The sequence below is a fragment of the Ornithorhynchus anatinus genome, chromosome 1 (assembly GCF_004115215.2).
Source record: "Ornithorhynchus anatinus isolate Pmale09 chromosome 1, mOrnAna1.pri.v4, whole genome shotgun sequence".
Lineage (NCBI taxonomy): Eukaryota > Metazoa > Chordata > Mammalia > Monotremata > Ornithorhynchidae > Ornithorhynchus > Ornithorhynchus anatinus.
The window spans coordinates 159,329,733-159,346,759 of NC_041728.1; the positions used below are offsets into that span (position 1 = coordinate 159,329,733).

Below are 17,027 nucleotides of genomic sequence, written 5' to 3' on the forward strand. Positions count from 1 at the left end.
CAGCTGACAAGTGGCAGAGCCAGGATTTGAACCCATGACCTCTGACTCCAAAGCCCGTGCTCTTTCCACTGAGCCACACTGCTTCTCTAGAAAGATAGCCTCTTTGTTTGCTCACCATTTTCTGTAAGATGCAACAACTACAATTCCGCTTCCTTCTTTTATGTGCCTAGGGGTGGAGAAAAGACAGAAAGAACTTAAGAGAGAGCAGAGGTTACCAGGGTCTTCTTTCTGCCTTCACCTCTACCTGGATAACACACACACACACACACACACACACACACACACACACACACACCCCTATTCCCGTCACCCTCTTCTAGGACTTTGCTTTTACAGCAGTTTGTTTTTCTCCTCCTAGAAATCCAGTAAGATTCATCCAAGATTATTAATCGTCGCTTAAAATATCTCTGGGACATGCTAAATATAAACTTATTCATTTCGTAGTTGGGATCCTGAGGAACAGTCTAAATGTAATGTAAACAACTGCCCGGTAATTCGCTCAACTTCTTACATCATCTTATCTCTCATCATCATTGTGCATTTTGTGCATCATCTTTTTGCTCTTTTTCAGGCAGTACAAAGAGGACATATGATCTATTGACAATGCCAAAATGTAATTCCATATGATAACTCACTTTAACATCGCCCATATAAAACTTTTACCAAAGTCACTGAAGATTGAAACGATCAGTTGATTTAAATTTCACCTATTTTATTATAAACAGGAGTATAACTTATTGTTAAGACGTGGGAAAATAATTTGGCTAAACACATTGTCACGTTTGCTGAAATGCAGGAAAGTAAAATGCCTGCTCAGGAATGACTTCTTCTCTTCTAAAGTTATGTCTGGAAAGGGGTCCTCATTGTGAACAAATACTAGTAGAAATTCCAAAATTTCTAACTGAATTGCTGTAAAATTATAAATCGGATCCTTTTTTTTAATGTGTTTTTCTTTTAGGGTACATTTCCATTTTGAAATGGAAAGACAACTCAATCTGAATTTAGTGACAGTGAAAGCTGAGACAGCAAGGGAGTGTTCTAGTCAGAGTTCGCTTGTGAGCAGAGGCCAGTCCACTGAAGGAAACTGAAGTGTGGTCTTCAGACTGCATGGATTTTGGAAAGAGGAGGACACTTGGAGAAAGACTGCAGACTGCTGCACATCATTACATTTTACAACTCGCACTGCTTTGTTCCCTAAAGTTAGTGAAAGTGATAATAATAATGATGGCATTTGTTAAGCGCTTACAATATGCCAGGCACTGTACTAATTGCTGTGGTGGATACAAGCAAATTGAGTTGAACCCAGCCCCTGTCCCTTGTGGGGCTCACAGTCTCAATCCCCATTTTATAAATGAGGCAACTGAGGCACAGAGAAGTGAAGTGACTCACTTGAGGTCACACGGCAGACAAGTGGTGGAGCCAGGATTAGAATTCATGACCTTCTGACTCCCAGGCCCATGCCCTAAAACCACTATGCCATGCTAGTGTTCTGGATGGTAAAATGACATTCACAGTGAATGACATTTAGAGATAGCAAAGCTGACTACTCAGTTTCAGTTGGTTTTAGGATGAAAAAAGGATCAACTGCTGAACTTCTACAATTGCTTTGATTGTTCTATGAAAATAGTGATAATGGTATTTACATTGAGTGTGTGACACACTCTGACTTATCAGTCCTCTAAACATGTTTCTTAACATTTTTATAAATTAAAGGGCTGAAAACTTTCAACCACGTCAGTAAATTAATCCCATAAATATGGTGCAGACAATACAGCAATTCCTAATGTTCACATACCACAACACACTGTCAAATTTCTCCTTTTCATTCCAAAATGACATTAATGCATGTATTTTCATTGAATATGGAGACATTTTTGATTAAACATATTTAATTGACTTGATCACATTTGGTTTATGACTCATGAAACTGCAAAAATCTGGTAACTCACCACAATTTCAAAGGACTGTGCAACATGGAAACAAGGATGACGTTTGCCCACACTAAATACTTGACGGATTGCACTGTCATTTGGTGACAATTAACAAGGTCTGCAATCTTCTATTATTCTCCATCCCTGCTTTACTTTTCAAAGGAACACTGTCAAACTGTCAAGGTGTCAAAGTTGGGCCAACCCCATACATTTATTATACCTCCTGCCTGTAAACATCTTTGCTTTGAAACCCCTCAAGATAGTATCATTTTTTTTTTAATCATAATCCAAAATCAATTTGAAAACTCATCTGCAGCTTAGCAGTAGGAAAAAAAAAAGCAAGCAAACAACTTTTCTAAAACCAAACGCATCCCTGCCAATACAATCTGTGGGCAGACAGAGAAAGCAGTCAAGCTGTTAACTTCTGCTTGGAGTGCAACTCCTTTATTTCCCAAAGAAATTGAATTTATCTCTTCATTTTGTTTTCACCAAGCCACGTATGTAAAGGGTTGCAGGTCTGGTATGTGGTTAGCACACATCGAAAATAATGGGCTCTATAAAAGCATCATAATTGATGATGAAGGTCCCCATAGGAAATCTAATCTTCTAGTTAGCTCTATTTTTATTTTACCTGCAACATTTTCCTATTCTGCATATGCAGCATAATGGCCAGAGCCTTGCCTCATTAGTTCAGCTATGCAAAATTTTGTTTACCATTTGCAAAGATTCCACTCCAAAAGGAAAATTTGAAAATAGAATTAAGTGCTCCCAGCTCCTTTGCAAAAATGTTAGGTGAAAGGTAGAAGCCTATTTGTTATTTTAATAATAATGGTTCTTGAGGAAATAAACCACAATTTGCCTGAGATTGGAGACAGTTTTCATTTATGACATGACAAAATTAAATATTCCACTAGATATGGAGAATTTTAAATTCCAGAATACTCACAACAAAGACACTTTTGCATACGTATATGCACAAAGCGAAGGCTGACGATTTCATTCAGGACCACTTTTCCTGGCGTTACATAAATGCAAGAAAAAAATGTAAAATCAATCACCACAGCATGGTACATCATGCTTCTTACTGTGCATTTGTACTTTTCATATGAGTAAACCAAATGTACTTGTGCCTCTATATTTTTATCTTACTGAAGGACAATACATATATATTCAAAGTATGTGCATATATTATTGCTTCCACAGCCTTGAAAGACCTACAGTACCTTCACAGAACAATTTTGATGAATTTTATAATGAGGCGGTTTGTTCTGTTGACCTGAATTTTTGTAGTCGATGATGTTGAGCTGACCATAAGTTTATAAATTGCTAGTTTAAAATCAAATCAACTAAAAGCACTGAAACAGAGAGTGCTCCTTCACTGCCAAGTACTCTGATATAATCTTGAATTGAATCAGCTAGAGTCTACTTACTGATTCCTTTGAAGTCTTTAAAAAAGCTTTCTCCCTGCAATAATGTTTCTCCCTTTTTAGACCAGATTTCAGAAAAATAGGAGCATATCTTATATTAGCTGAAATGAGTACTCAGATGACTGAGCAAATTATTTTCTTCTTGAACTGCATAATCAATTAAATCATTTAAAATACTAATGGGTGTCACATTTCCTGCAGAACTGATGAAATTAGCAATCCTTACGAAAATTATAAAACTCAGAGTAATTTATCATTTTTTGTTTTTCTTACTTCTTATATACACTTTTATGAGAATTATCATTCCTATTTCCTGCGTACTTCTTCTATGAATTGCAGAATAACAAAGGAAAGACATGACTGCAACCACAAAAACAGCAAACTGAAATTGGCACACGACTTATCGGTACCACTGCTGAATTAAGCTAAAACAGTGTATTAGATATCTCCTAATCAACAGCTCATCCATGAGGGAAAATTGCTACGCCCTGCAAATTATTTTCCAATTTTATAACCGTTCCTATAATTTGAAAATATCATAACAACAGCAAATCCCATCAATGTAGGTCTGCTAAGGTTAGTTATAAACAGCCTTCCTGTAGCAGAGAGAGATAAATGAATAAATAGGTTTCACTTCTTTAAATGGGACCTCAATTGTGTAGCAGTAAAATCATGAAAAAATTCTAAACACACATCAATCACCACACTATTCTGAGGAACCAAATTGATTTCAGCCACCGCTTACTTGAATATTGCAATAAAGAACGAAATTTCCTAAACAGAAAAAAAAATCCACTTAAGCCAAAAATTATCTCTTTTAATACAAAATTCCATTGTCATAGAATAAATTTATTTCCACTGAATAAATAGATTTACTCCCCAACCAGGAATGAAATTAGAACCTATAGTTAAGAACCTATATTTAACACTCTTGTCTTCTGTTCTTTAAATTAAATATAAACATTGTTCATAATGAATGACTTATATTGTACTTGATATGACTTATGAACACTCATTTTGGAAATGAATACAGCACCAGTAACACTAGGGATTGTACTTTAACCTGATTTGTATTATAGTTCATGTTATGCATGCGTGTAGTGTTATCAATGAAACTTTAATGATTAACATCAGAAGTATCTAGCCTTGCACTTTGATTTTTTAAATATGCGCATGCTTTCTACTATCCATTAAAACATTGCTATTCGTGAGGAAAGCAGCAGTAATAAAACACCATAAGTAGTATAGAAGGATCTGACAGAGCTGAGTTTCTGAACATGTATAACTAATATATCCTGGAAATGGGGCACAGATTACAGCTTTCTTGAGCAGGCTTAGATCACAACGGTGTCAAGAGCGACACGATTAAGAGATGGGATGGGCTTTTCGGTCCTTAGTAAAGGCTCTATACTAAGGGAGAAGGAAAGAGGAGTGATAAATGGACAGGAAAATAGGAAACAAGAAGGACAGTAGTAAGTATGAAAAGAAAAGGAATTATGGAGCATGTGGAGTCGGGGTGGGGGAAAAGGAAAGGAACAAGAAAACGGAAAAGGGAAAATCTCTGGTAGAACTCAAAGGACTGGACCCTCGGTATTAGGAAGGGCGTCATTTTGAATAGAATCACAATGAAGTCTGGACATTTTGTCATCTAACAGTAGTCCACAAATTGTGCCTGAAGAGCATTAAGGACCAGGGCGTCGGATACAAATTTTTGAATGCGAGACGAAATTAAAAATTCACCCTAAAAAGGTGTCATTTGGATTGAACGAGAACATGACCGTGTGTAGACATTTTTTCTGTATCTCTGCACCTCTCTGTCGATCCACATAACAGAGAGAGGTACATAAATATTGTATCCTTTAGTCTCTCATTTGGCATCCTTGAGGGCAAAACCTAGTAGTTCATCAGCCGTAGAGCTAGAGAACTGATTTTACATTCCTCCAATTGTTTTTTTTTTCCCCTTTCAATCTGAATGTAAGGCATTAGTGACGTCTGGTGAATTACATTCAACACGTAATGATTTCTATTAAGGGCAGCTTGAGGGGGCACAAGCGGGAAAGCACGCTGAGCCTCAAGCTGCAAGGTTGTGCAGCACCAACTGCAACTGTGATGGCTAGAGCTCTGCCGCCCTCTCCTGGCACAATGGGGTCACTACTGCCCCTCCCTAGGCCTTCCCGAAGCCTTTTTCCTCCCTTAGAAATAAATGTTCTCTCCAAGACCACGATACCGACACCTAAAAAATCCGATTTTCTTTGGTTTCACTCACATTTCAGCGAGCTGTAAATGGTGTCGATCTCAAAGTCAATTTTGCAACATCTTTTTTAATGACATATCCCCCCTCCCCCCCCAAAAAAAACAATTGTGCGCAGCATCCTCTCATTTAGTGCAAATGTAACTCGGGTTCCCGTTGCAGCAAGTGGGTGGAAGAGAGAGTCAGTCGTCGGAGAGTGGCTACTTTGACAGCTGTCAGGCCTCCGATGGGGGAACCCAACGAGCGGTTTCGAGGCGATCCCATCGGAGCAAGTCTAAGAAACACCGCAGATCCATCCCTGCCCTTCATCCCGCCACCCGCATCCCCCGGCCCTCGGGAGCATTGGTTTCCAATCCTTTCGCCGGCTCCTCGTTTCGTATTTAAGGGCTTTGCTTTTGTCCCGGTGGGAGCCCGAGGAGGCGACGGTAATGCCGTCACTAAAACTGTCACAGAGCAAATGAGGAAGGGAAGCAGATTGCAAATCGGATTTTTTTTTGTTTTGTTTTGTTCTGTTTAAAGTCCCGAGTGGCATCCTGGCAAGAGAAAAGTTTCGCAGGGTTCTGTCAACATCACAGTGCATTGAACTGATCATAAAATAGCTTTCGGTAACGTGGGAAATCAAACAAAAATCAGAAAGGGGCAGGGAGGAAGTGGCATAGCTGAAGTTTAAGGTTCAAGCTTTTATCCTCTATATATATATATGTATTTTTTTCAAAACTTTTTATTAGGAAAGCTATACCAGACGCATAATCACTATACAATGATTAAACATTACCTTTACAATTTTTATAGTCACTGAAATTACAGAATAAATATATGCACATTGTTTTTGAATCTTTGTGTGTGTGTGTGAGCGCGAAAACATTAAAAGTGCTTTCCTACAAAGCTGTTAGTGATATATTCCAGTTGCTTTTTTTATATATTTTTAATATATATATAGATAAGAAAGTGCGGATGTCCTCCAAAAAATCTTGGCGTTAGGATGGAGTGTCACAAAGAGGTGGCTTATCCCTAGGTGCGCGCTGTGTATCACATCCTTTAAGTTGGTCGCTGGGGATGGGTTGGGGCTGGAATGGAACTTCCCCCAGCGGATGGGAAGGAAAAAATGCTGCGGTGATTTGGTGAAGAGTGGGGATGGGGGAGGAAAACGGGCGGGGGGGTCCGAGCATGTGGCCTGTTGGATTGTTAAGGATGGGTGAGGGGGTGAGGCGAAGAGAGGAGGGATGGAGATTATGGAGGGGGAGAGAGAAGCAAAAGCAGTGGATTGGGAATTGTGCATGTATGTGTGTTTGTGTGTGTGTGTGTGCACGTGTCTGAGTGTGTGTGTGCGGGAGAGAGAGCGAGAGAGACAAGAGAGTGACTGAGAACATTCGAGCAAGACCCGCCCCCTCCCTCCCCCTCTTGCAGTTTCCAGGCATGCAGCAAACTGCATCATCAATACATGTACAGAATCTGTGCCATGATGGGTGAGAAGAAAGACAGCCACAATGCTATCTTTTCCCCCCTCCCCTCAAAACAAAAGTAAACCCCAAAAGGAAAAAAAAAGAAAAAAAGAAAAAAGTAAATTACTGCAAAAAAAGACACAGAGAATTTTACTCAATTAGGATCGATACAAAGATCCTCGATATACCTTATACATGGCACAGTCAAAGTCTCAAGTTTCAGTATAAAAAAATAATGATTGATAACATTTGCTGGCAAAAGTCTGCGAAGGCACTTCATTGATTAATGATCTGAGTATGACCCTTCCTCCGAAACACATCCGGGAGGGGGAGAGCACACATCTGTATTCTCTAGTTATCATGCGGATTTGTTTTGTCGGGGTGGGAGAGGGGTAAGGATAGAGGAGGCTCGATCGGGGCCGGTTGGCGGGGGGCGGGTGGGGTGGGGGAGGGTAGGGAAATATTTATTTCATTTTTTTTTAAAAGCGCTAACTTTTTTTTTTCCTTCCCCATTCAGAACCTATAGGTTGTTTTCTCCAGGACTTCGAGGTAATCCGGCTTGGTTTGGAGTTTGGCCCTTAACTCGAGGTATTCGCTTTTTTGGGTTTGGTGGTCTGAGAAGCCCTTTCCAGCCGAGAAGAGAAGGGTTTCTTTGAGCCTGGCGTCCTGCTGTAAGTCTGGATATTGCATGCCAGGAGGGTGGACGTGCAGTTCCTTCAACTTGGGCACTGTGCTGTAGAGGCAGTCCACGAAGCCCACCATGCAGGGGGCTGGCTGGGGTCTCTCCCGGTCGAGGAACCCGCCGCCTCCGCCGCCGCCCCCACAGCCTCCCCCCGGGGGGAAGAGCACCACACCGCCGTTCTTCTCATGGTGGCGGAACCCCGCCAAGTCTCCCGCCACGCTCCCCACCACCCCTGCCCCGCCACCGCTGCCCCCCCCGGCGGGGCGGTGAGGGTGTGCGGGGTGGTGGTGGTTCCTGGTCACTATGGTGTTGAGCTGGGAGCTGGATACGGCCAGGGTCCACTCCTTCTCCTTCTCCAGCAAGGTCCGGTAGTTACTGGGGTTCTCCTTGGCCGTCTCGGAAAACTGGTCCTCTCCCAGCAGGAGCTCCCCGGCCCGAGGAGGCTGAGGCCCAGCGCCGCCCCGCTCGGGACCGCCGGCCTCCTGGGCCCCCGTCTCGGCCTCCGCCTCCTCCTCCTCCTCCCGGGGCTTGTAGATGGGGTTGTTGCACATCTGGGTGACCGGGTGTGGGATGTAGTCGTACACATGGCCCACGGGGGGAGCCTTCTCGGGCGAACCCCGGCTGGGACGGCCTCCGCCCCCGCCGCCCCCGCCGCCCCCGCCGCCCCCGCCGCCCCCGCCGCCGTCCTCGAAGAGCCGGTGACACTGCATCTGGATGCCCGTCAGGTCCACGCCCTCTTGCCGCTTGCGGAAGGGCAGCTTCTTGCGGCGCCGGCGGAGGACGAAGGCGAAGAGGCCTGCCGCGATGAAGACGGCAGAGAAGAAGAGCACGAGCAGGCTGAGGATCAGTACGGAGAGGGGCACGGGACCCCCGGGCGGCGAGAACTCCGAGGGCGAAGCGCCGGTGGGCCCCCCGGCCGCTGGCCGGCCCGCCCCCGGGAGGGCTGGGGAGGCGCCGGCCCCGCGCAGCATCTCCGGGCAGAGCGCTTCCAGCTCGACCGTGCGCACATCGCGGCGGGTGAGGTTCTCGGGGCTCCCGCAGAGGACGTCGCCCACCACGCTGACGGAGCTGATGGTCTCCATCCACTGCTTCAGGGGCACCAGGTCGCAGGTGCAGTCCCAGGGGTTCTCGTTGAGGTCGATCTGCACGATGGCGTTGAGGTGCTCCAGGACCCCGGCCACGGGCAGGTAGAGGAAGTAGTTCTTGCGCAGGTTGAGCCGGGCCAGCGAGGTCCCCGCGAAGGCGTCCGTGGGCAGCTTCCGCAGCAGGTTGTTGTTAAGGAAGAGCAGCTTCAGGTTGGGCATGAGGCTGAAGGCCGCCGGACGGATCTCCCGGATGACGTTGAACTCGAAGTACAGGTAGTGCAGGCTCTGCAAGCCTCGGAACATGCCCGGCGTGAGCCTCTCGATGTCGTTGCCGTTGAGGAACAGGCTCTTCAGGTTGGGCAGGTTGATGAAGGCCCCGTCCTGGACGTAGGAAATGCGGTTGTTCCCCAGGTGCAGGAGCTCCAGAGACGAGAAGTTCCAGAAGTCGGACCGGTAGATCTTCTGAATCAGGTTGCTGCTCAGGTACAGCTTCTTGGCGTTCAGGGGCCTTGGGAGGAGCTCCGATATGTTGCTAAACCCCCGCTCTTTGCAGTTGACCGTCAGGCCCAGGTCATTGATGTGCAAGCTGCAGATGCAGCCCGTGGGGCAGATGATGGGGATGGGGGGGCGGGTCTGGTAGGCGGCCACGGGCGGCTGGTTGGGCCCCGGGTACGGGCCCCGGGACGTCGGTGGAGGCTTGGCCGTCCGGGGCTGTTTGGTGGGCTTGGGCTGCCTGTTGGAGGACTTGTATTCGACGGAAGAGGCGGTGAAGTGGACCGAGGACAGCATCGAGGAGGGCTTCGTGGGCCAGGTGTTCTCCTTGCTCGAGGACAGCTGAGGGATCCCCAGGCTGGCTTCCACCTCCGACTCTGTCAGCAGGGGACAGAGTTCCGCCTTTCTGATCTCCCGCAGGTCCTTACCGTGGAAGTGGAAGGGGGTTTCGCAGGTGATGTCTCCCACCAGGGCCGTGTAAGGGATGCGTTCCAGCCAGGTCTTCAGCTGCACGATCTCGCAGGTGCAGTTCCAGGGGTTTTCTTCCAGCTGGATCTCCATCAGGGTCCTGCCAACGTGATCCAGCATTCCCCGGTAAGGGAGTACCTTTAGCCTGTTTCCCCGGAGGTCTAGGTGGGTCAGAGACACGGCCTTAAAGAGATTGGTGGGAAGGATGGGGATGAGGTTATCGTTCAAGATGAGAACCCGCAACTTGCTCAGGTTTCGAAACGCCCCGCTTTCGATGCGCTTGATGACGTTGTAGTCGGCCTGCAGGTATTCCAGACTTTCCAAGCCCAGGAAAGTGTCGTTTCGGAAGATGTCTAATTTATTCTCGTGCAGGTATAACCTCTTTAAAACCTTAAGGCCGTTGAAGGCTCCCGACTGAATGTCCTGCAGTGCGTTGTTCCCAAGGTTAATAGATACAGCATTGTTCAAGTGGAGGAAACTGTTGGTGTACAGTTTCCTCATGGAATTCCTCTGCAGATAAAGTTTAAAAGGTCTCGACCAGGACTCTGTGATCTGACTAATATTTGTAAATCCTTTACTGTCACAATGTATATGAAAAAGGCTTTCTTTCACTTCACAGTAACATGGATCAAAGCAAGGCTCGTCTATTTCCTCTGAGTCCTCTATCAAGGGGATTGGGGTAGTCCATCCTAGAGCAAAAATTGTGCTTAGAAGAATTATCCACAACATCCTTCCTTTATGGAAAGCTTCTGCCGTAGAAGATTTCATCATTTGCGGTTGCTTACAAAACTGCAACAGAAATAAAAATGTACATTTTTAGCATGTCATCAGAAGCACCCCGGTCCTCAACTCCTACTTGTGGTGGCTTTTACGAGCCTTAGAGAAGTTCGGTCACCCAACTGATGGGCGAAACAAACTAACAACATGGCTGAAGCTCAGAGTGGGTCCTGCACGCCGTCTCTGAAATGTTTCAATTAGGCATTTCCATTTCTTTCCCCTCCCGAATGACACTCGGTAAACGGCACCTAACGAAAGCTGCGTTCCTCGGTTCCGGGGGGGGGGGGGTGCAAATTGGAATCCGGAGGTGAGGGTGTCGACCCTGATGCAGGTTCAAATCATGCCCGGTCTTCTGATACCGGTCTTAATACCACTGAGCGCTCTGAGGGAATCTCACCTCAGTGCCCATCATGCCCGGCACTGACAACTAGAGAATACCAGCTCTCCACTTTCGCCATCACGCATCCAAAATGAAGCCCTCCTTGAAACACATTTCCTCAAACTCTTGGTATCCCCACTCAAAGCTCACCAAAGTTACTGGGTTGGAGGGTGGTGAAATACAAGATCTCAGGGCGTAGCCTCTATTTCAGTTGGCAGAAGGTTCAGGTTGTTGTATCAAGAGCCCTGGCAGGAAAGAGGATTTTCTTGAGAAATGATTACAGCCCTCCTAATAAGAGTGAATGATGAGCCAGTGTGAATTAGCCCCCTCGCCTACCAACACAGACGACATGAGGTGTTGTGTGAACAGACCGACATCCACCACGTATTCGTTTCTATGCCTATTTAAAGCCTTCAGGAAAGATTAATCTTTTTTTCAAAGCACATGCCCATGCGATTGGCTGATGTACAGGGATAGTGACAGCTAAAGGCTGCTGAGTCTGAGAGTATCTATGTATTGAAATGCCTGCAAAGCCAGGCTTGGATTATGATATGTGTGCCCTCAAGCACACCGGGGAACCCCGTTCAAAGCTGAGGGGTACTGGAGATATTAAAAAAAAAAAAAAAAAAAAAGGAAAGGGTGGGCAAAATCCTCGACACTTACCTGCCGAAAAAGATCTATCACACTATCACACAGTGTATAATTCAAAAGAAAGGCACCAATCTTCTCCAATTGGATGAAACAAATTCAGTGCACCGATCTAATAATATGCAGCTCCTTCCTATATGGCTCTCCCTCTCCTCTGGATTTCTCCAATGTTTGGAAATACATACATGAATAAATTATAATAATGCAGTTCATTAGATCGTCCTTCTCGAACCACTGAAATATCACTCAGAAATGGTATGTGTTTGTGTGTTTTATCAATAGCAATAAAAAGGAGCTTTTGGCATCTCCCTTCTTTCCCTCCCCCTCCTTCCTTCCCCTTCCTCATCCCCCTCCTCCCGCCGCCTCCCGCCCACCCCCCCTCAACACACACATAAAGGAGATTTTTCATCAATCCTTCTCTAACTTAGAAGCAGAAATCTGCGTTTATGGGGAAAATGGGGTAGGATCAACCTCATAATCAACTTGCAAATAATGCCCACGGCCGTAGGAAAATGTAGATGCGGGAGCAAGCAAAGAGAAATATACCTCATGCAATTAATTAATCAACGTATTTTTTTAAAAGCAAACAATGACTTTTACATGGAAAAGAAAGAGAAAAAACGAGCCTATATTGCAGTATCAGTCTTTCTTTGCAAAATATTGGATTCTACTTAAGTTGTCTCTCCTTCAGCATCTAGGCTAAAATTATTTTCCTCTCTTTTGGGGCTCACTTAGACTAGAAGAAAGGACCTGGAAATCTTTTTACTTACCTGTTTTGCAGGGGATTTTATAGCACATCTGAAAAAAAAGCTTGACTTTTAAGATTTGCTTCTCTCCTCTCTCTTTATTTCTCTCTCTTTTCTCTCTCTTTCCCTCCTCCTGCTGAGGCTAAAGCAAAAGGGGGTAAAAAAAAAAAAAAGGCAAGCAAGCCTGAGACGTGCAGGGAATGCAATGGGCTCTTCAATGGGCTTCTTTAGGATGCAGAACTGCTGCTTGGCACACTCAATGGAGAAGGGAGGAGAAGGGGTCTGCTGCAGGCTCCGCCGCCGCTTTCTCTGGGTACCAGCAGCACATCATTGGAAGGGAGGGAGGAAGGCAGGGAAGGAGGGAAGGAGGGAGGGAGGGAGGGAGGGAAGGAAGAAGGGAGGGAGGCTCAATCACAGCGGAAGATCTGGGGCTTCTCTCGCGCTTGCTTTGCTTTTTTTGCTTTTTTTTCCCCCTATGTGTTGTTGTCCTGGATCAGGCTTTTCCACGTCATGAAAATGAGCTCCAACAAGGGGAACAAATGAAGGCGGGGGGGGGGGGACGCGCTTGGCACAGGGTCGGGGGCGCGCATCGGGAAGCCCTGACTACACAGTTTTGTGTGTGTGTCTGTGTGTGTGTGTGTGTGTGAGATGTGTGTATGTGTGTGGTTTTCCAGGGATGGGGGCTGAAGGGACGAAGGGAGGTTGGGAAGCGGTCAGGCTGAGAAAGCCACGAGGAGAGGGAGAGTGGTACCCAGGAATGGTTCGCCTCCCTGGTTTTTATTTTGATGATGATGATGATTTTTTTGTTCCTCCCCCTCCTATGTCGCCTTGGACCGTTGGAGACGGCGGTCCCGAGCCGGCAGGTGGAATTCCTGGGGAGGGAGCTGGGGGAGACCCCAGCCAAGAGCCCGGACCCAGGCATCCCCCCATCCCACAGCCCATCGCTGCGGGGAGAGAGGCCCCGATCGGTTTGGAGAGCAGAGGCGCATCGCGCATCTTTCCAGCAGGCCGAGGGGGAGGGAGGGAGGGAGAGACACAGAGACAGAGAAAGAGACAGAGAGACAGAGAGAGAGAGGCTTTTAACCCCTTCCCTGCTGCAGAGGGGCCCGGGAGGGCTCAGCGGGGGGAGAGAGGAGGGGAGCGTGCACTGCGCGGTGCGGGAGCGCCCGGCTCGCTGTCCAGCGGATTCCCCCGGATTCCCAGGAGGACAACGAAGGCTCCCACGCCTGCCGCCTTTCCCGGGAGCAGAGCTGGGAGATGCGGCCGGGAAGAGACCCCTCTGGGGATGGACGGACGGATGGATGGATGGATAGACGGACGGACGGACGGACGGACGGATGGATGGATGGATGGATGGATGGACGGATGGACGGCTCCGGCAGGATGGCCCCCGGGATGAAAGTTAGCAGACAGGGACGCCGCCCCCCCAAAAAACACTTTCAAAAAGACCCAAAGGCGGCCCTTGTGGAGCCTTTTGAGGCTGGACACCGGTAAGCGATGCGCTCCTTAAACCCTCGCCGCACCAACGTGTGGCATTAAGAAATCAGCGTGCGTTTGGGCAACAGACCACGGTGGCTCTCCGAGGAAGGACGGTATTTGCACTTCCCAACACTTTGGCCATCAATCTCGTGACTTTTTCCCCTCTCTGGCGCTAGCCTTATCTCACTCCCCTCCTCCACCTCTCCATCCCCCCAACCTCCCAGAGCCTCGTCAAGGGGCATGAGCGAGGCGAGGGCAGCCACCGTGCCCATCGACCCAGCACCACAGACCCTTCTTACTTCATGCCAGCCCTGGGTTTCCAGGATTCCGCCGACCGCCAGGATCAGGGAGGAATTTCAGATGCTCCGGAATCCGGTCCCGATTTCCACGGGGACGGCAGAGGATCCTCCAAGGAAAGGATCCTCCGAGGAGGCTCTCACGTGAGCGACAGGGTGGGGATGCAACCGTCCTAGGCCTCGTCGACCATTTGCCCTCCAGGACGGCCCGTCTCCGGGGTGAGGGTGCATGGGGATGGAAGAAAGGGGGACGCTGGGGTTGGCGCTAAAAGTTGGACAGGGCAAAGGCCCCTTGGAGCCCCGACCCATCCCACCCCTATCCCAGTGCCCGCCTCCGCGGTCCGGGAAAAAGAAGGCAGGGAAAAGTGCTTCCCTGCCTCCCTCCCTGCCTGTCCATTCTCCTGGACTTGGGGAGGGGCCGGAGGAGGGGTGGTGGGGTAGAGAGGAAGGGGAGGACCCGAGGACCATCACGACTCTTTGAACCACGAGATCTCCCTGGGGCTAAATGAAATGCTTCAATATGGAAGCAGAACGGCACCTCGTCGGGGAAATCATCAAACTGCTGCATCATTCATTTTCCGAAAGGCTTTGGGCTCCGGCAGACCCCTCCCCAATCCGTTATTCTCCAGCCAAAGGCGAGGGTTAGATTTCAGAGTGGAAAAGTAATTTTTTTTTTGGGGGGGGGGGGCGGTGAAACCCCATCAGCCATCGGATTCTCTTTTAATGCAAATGCACCCCTGAAAACACAGCTAGAGAGAGGCTCGAAGGAGAATCTAACGGCAGCACAAACGATCTAGCTTTTCCCCCTGACCTATTTTTTCAGAGCTGGTTTAGCCTTTGCCCTAATTAAAGGAGTTATCATGTACCAGGGGGCAAATTCAACCTCGCAGTTCACCAAGCAGCCCACGCAAAACGCTCGAAGCCTGCGGATCCGCACATAAAAGAGAGGGGCTGTGGAGCCCCTAAGGGGGATCTGAGTTTCATTAGGGAAGTAGGAAAAGATCACAGGTAATACCTATCCACGCAGAGGGCTAAGGATCTCCGGGATTTGCTCTGAGTGGCCGATCCGGGCGAGACGCGAACTCTTGAGGAAGATGCATTGTATCCAGAAGGCTAGAGCCTGGCGCTTTCTCTTCCTCCGGCCGGCAACTTTTAGAGATGCCACCAGGATGAGGCTTGTAATCCTTTTTTTCAGGCTTTCCACCTCGGAGTCTTGCAGACGAGCTAAAGGGGGAAACGGTCGCAGGCTACCCTTAGGAAAGCTTTGCACGCACCTACCGCCGTGGTCCTCCCAGCTGGAAACCCGGCCCCATCTTCAAGCGCTTAGTCCAGTGCTCTGCACAGAGTAAGCGCTCGATGCATACGATTGAAAGACGATCGAAAGGATCTTCGAAGGTCCTCCACCGCCGGAGGGTTTTAAGTTTCCAAGGACGGCATTCGCTTTATTTTCAGGCTCAGCTTCTCGCAGATAGCGTGAAGTCCTGGGTCCCCGGGAGTACTGTTCTCTCAAACGTTTCTGCTTGGTTTTTTGGTCTTTTTTTTTTTCTTTTTCCCCCTCCCCGCCACCTTTCCAAAGGATGTCACTCCTCTCACCGTGCAGCCCCTGCCCGGAGTCTCCTTCAGTCCACGGGAGGCGAAGCGAAAAACGCCTCCCACTTCGCTTCCCGACGTATCCTTTCCTCGTGTCCCTGGGGAGGGTGGGAAGAGACGTGGGAAGGGGCGGAGGTGGGAAGAGAGGAGAGGCCGCTATTTATCCCAGCTCAGCCAGACGGTGAAATGACGCCGAAGAGGGGTGGGGGTGAGGAGGGAGGGGGGAAAAGAAGATTTGACCGGTCCTTAGGGCCTAAATTCTGCTATTTCGACTGGGGCTGCCATGGAGAGAGCAGCAGGAGACGGAGGAGGCTCAGCAAGTAGGCTGGGTGGATGGCTTCGACGCTCTCCATCCTTCAGACGCTCCAGCAAAGGAGACCCCGGAGGGGTGGAGGGAGGAGGAGGGGGCGTTGGGTCTAAGTGTCTGTCTGTGTTTGTGTGTCCCTGTGTGTCTGCGTTTGTGTGTCTGTGCGTGTCTGTGTCTGTGTGTTGTTGGGGAGCGGGGCGAGGGCACGGGGGTCGCCTTGAAGTCTGCCCTGTTTCATAGCGTCTCGTCACGGCCCAAAAAATACCCAAAAAAGAAAAAAAAAATCCCATTAGATGGTACTCACTCCCCACTGTCCCTAAACTATACAAGGGAACTCGAGTCTGGAGGGAGGATGGCAGAAACGACAGACACCTTGGGAGCCGGATCCAAGGCCGCCCCTCCTCCCTCTCCCCTCCAGTCGCTTCCAACACCATCCCCCCAACCCCCCTCCCCAACCCAACCCCCCCCCCCCCCCCAAACAGGCTCACTACAGTCCCTTGGGCCTGCCTCCCTACAGCCTGTCTCAGTCTGGGCCATAAGCCAACCCTTCCCTTCCCCTCTTCCCTATTCCCCAGCTTTTCCTCCCCCTCCTCCTCCTTTTCTCCCCCTCACCAACCATGCAAAACAGGTGCTGCAGCCCTCCTCCTCTGTTCCTCCTCCTGCCCTGTTCCTCCTCCTCCTCCACATCTCAGCCACATTCTTCCCCCCACCCCCCACCCCGAAGAGGGAATTGGGCTTTTCCTGCTTCCAAGTGCTTTAAAAACAACTAGGCTCCCACCCCTGGGGGGAGGTCATAAAAAAGTGACCCCAGGGTGGAGACGGGCACCTGGGACTCGGCCTTGGGGAATGCTAAGCTCGGCCCAGGTCTTTTCACTTCTAGTTGCATAAGAGGGATGACTCTTGGGGGGAAAAAAAAATTAGAGCACAGCAGTACCGGCGGACGGTCTGTTTAGTGGGAACATCTGAGCTGTTTTTTTGTGGGTGGAATCGCTAAAACGCCTCCGAGGACCGCTCCTGAGGATTTGGC

At 48.5% G+C, this 17,027-nt stretch overlaps 1 protein-coding gene across 2 annotated transcripts; it reads right to left on the reverse strand.

Moving 5' to 3' along the window:
* Window positions 1-1,871: 1,871 nt before the first annotated feature.
* SLITRK3 (SLIT and NTRK like family member 3) lies at window positions 1,872-15,800 on the reverse strand. Of its 2 annotated transcripts, none has more exons than XM_029070626.2 (2): window positions 15,119-15,800; window positions 1,872-10,567 (listed from the first exon to the last, which is right to left on the reverse strand). In XM_029070626.2, the coding sequence occupies exon 2, from the start codon at window positions 10,547-10,549 to the stop codon at window positions 7,565-7,567; it is 2,985 nt and encodes a 994-aa protein (XP_028926459.1). In that variant the 5' UTR covers window positions 10,550-10,567; window positions 15,119-15,800; the 3' UTR covers window positions 1,872-7,564. The 2 variants fall into 2 exon arrangements, with proteins under 2 accessions (XP_028926459.1, XP_028926470.1); XM_029070637.2 differs by lacking the exon at window positions 15,119-15,800 and adding an exon at window positions 12,353-12,442.
* Window positions 15,801-17,027: the final 1,227 nt, after the last annotated feature.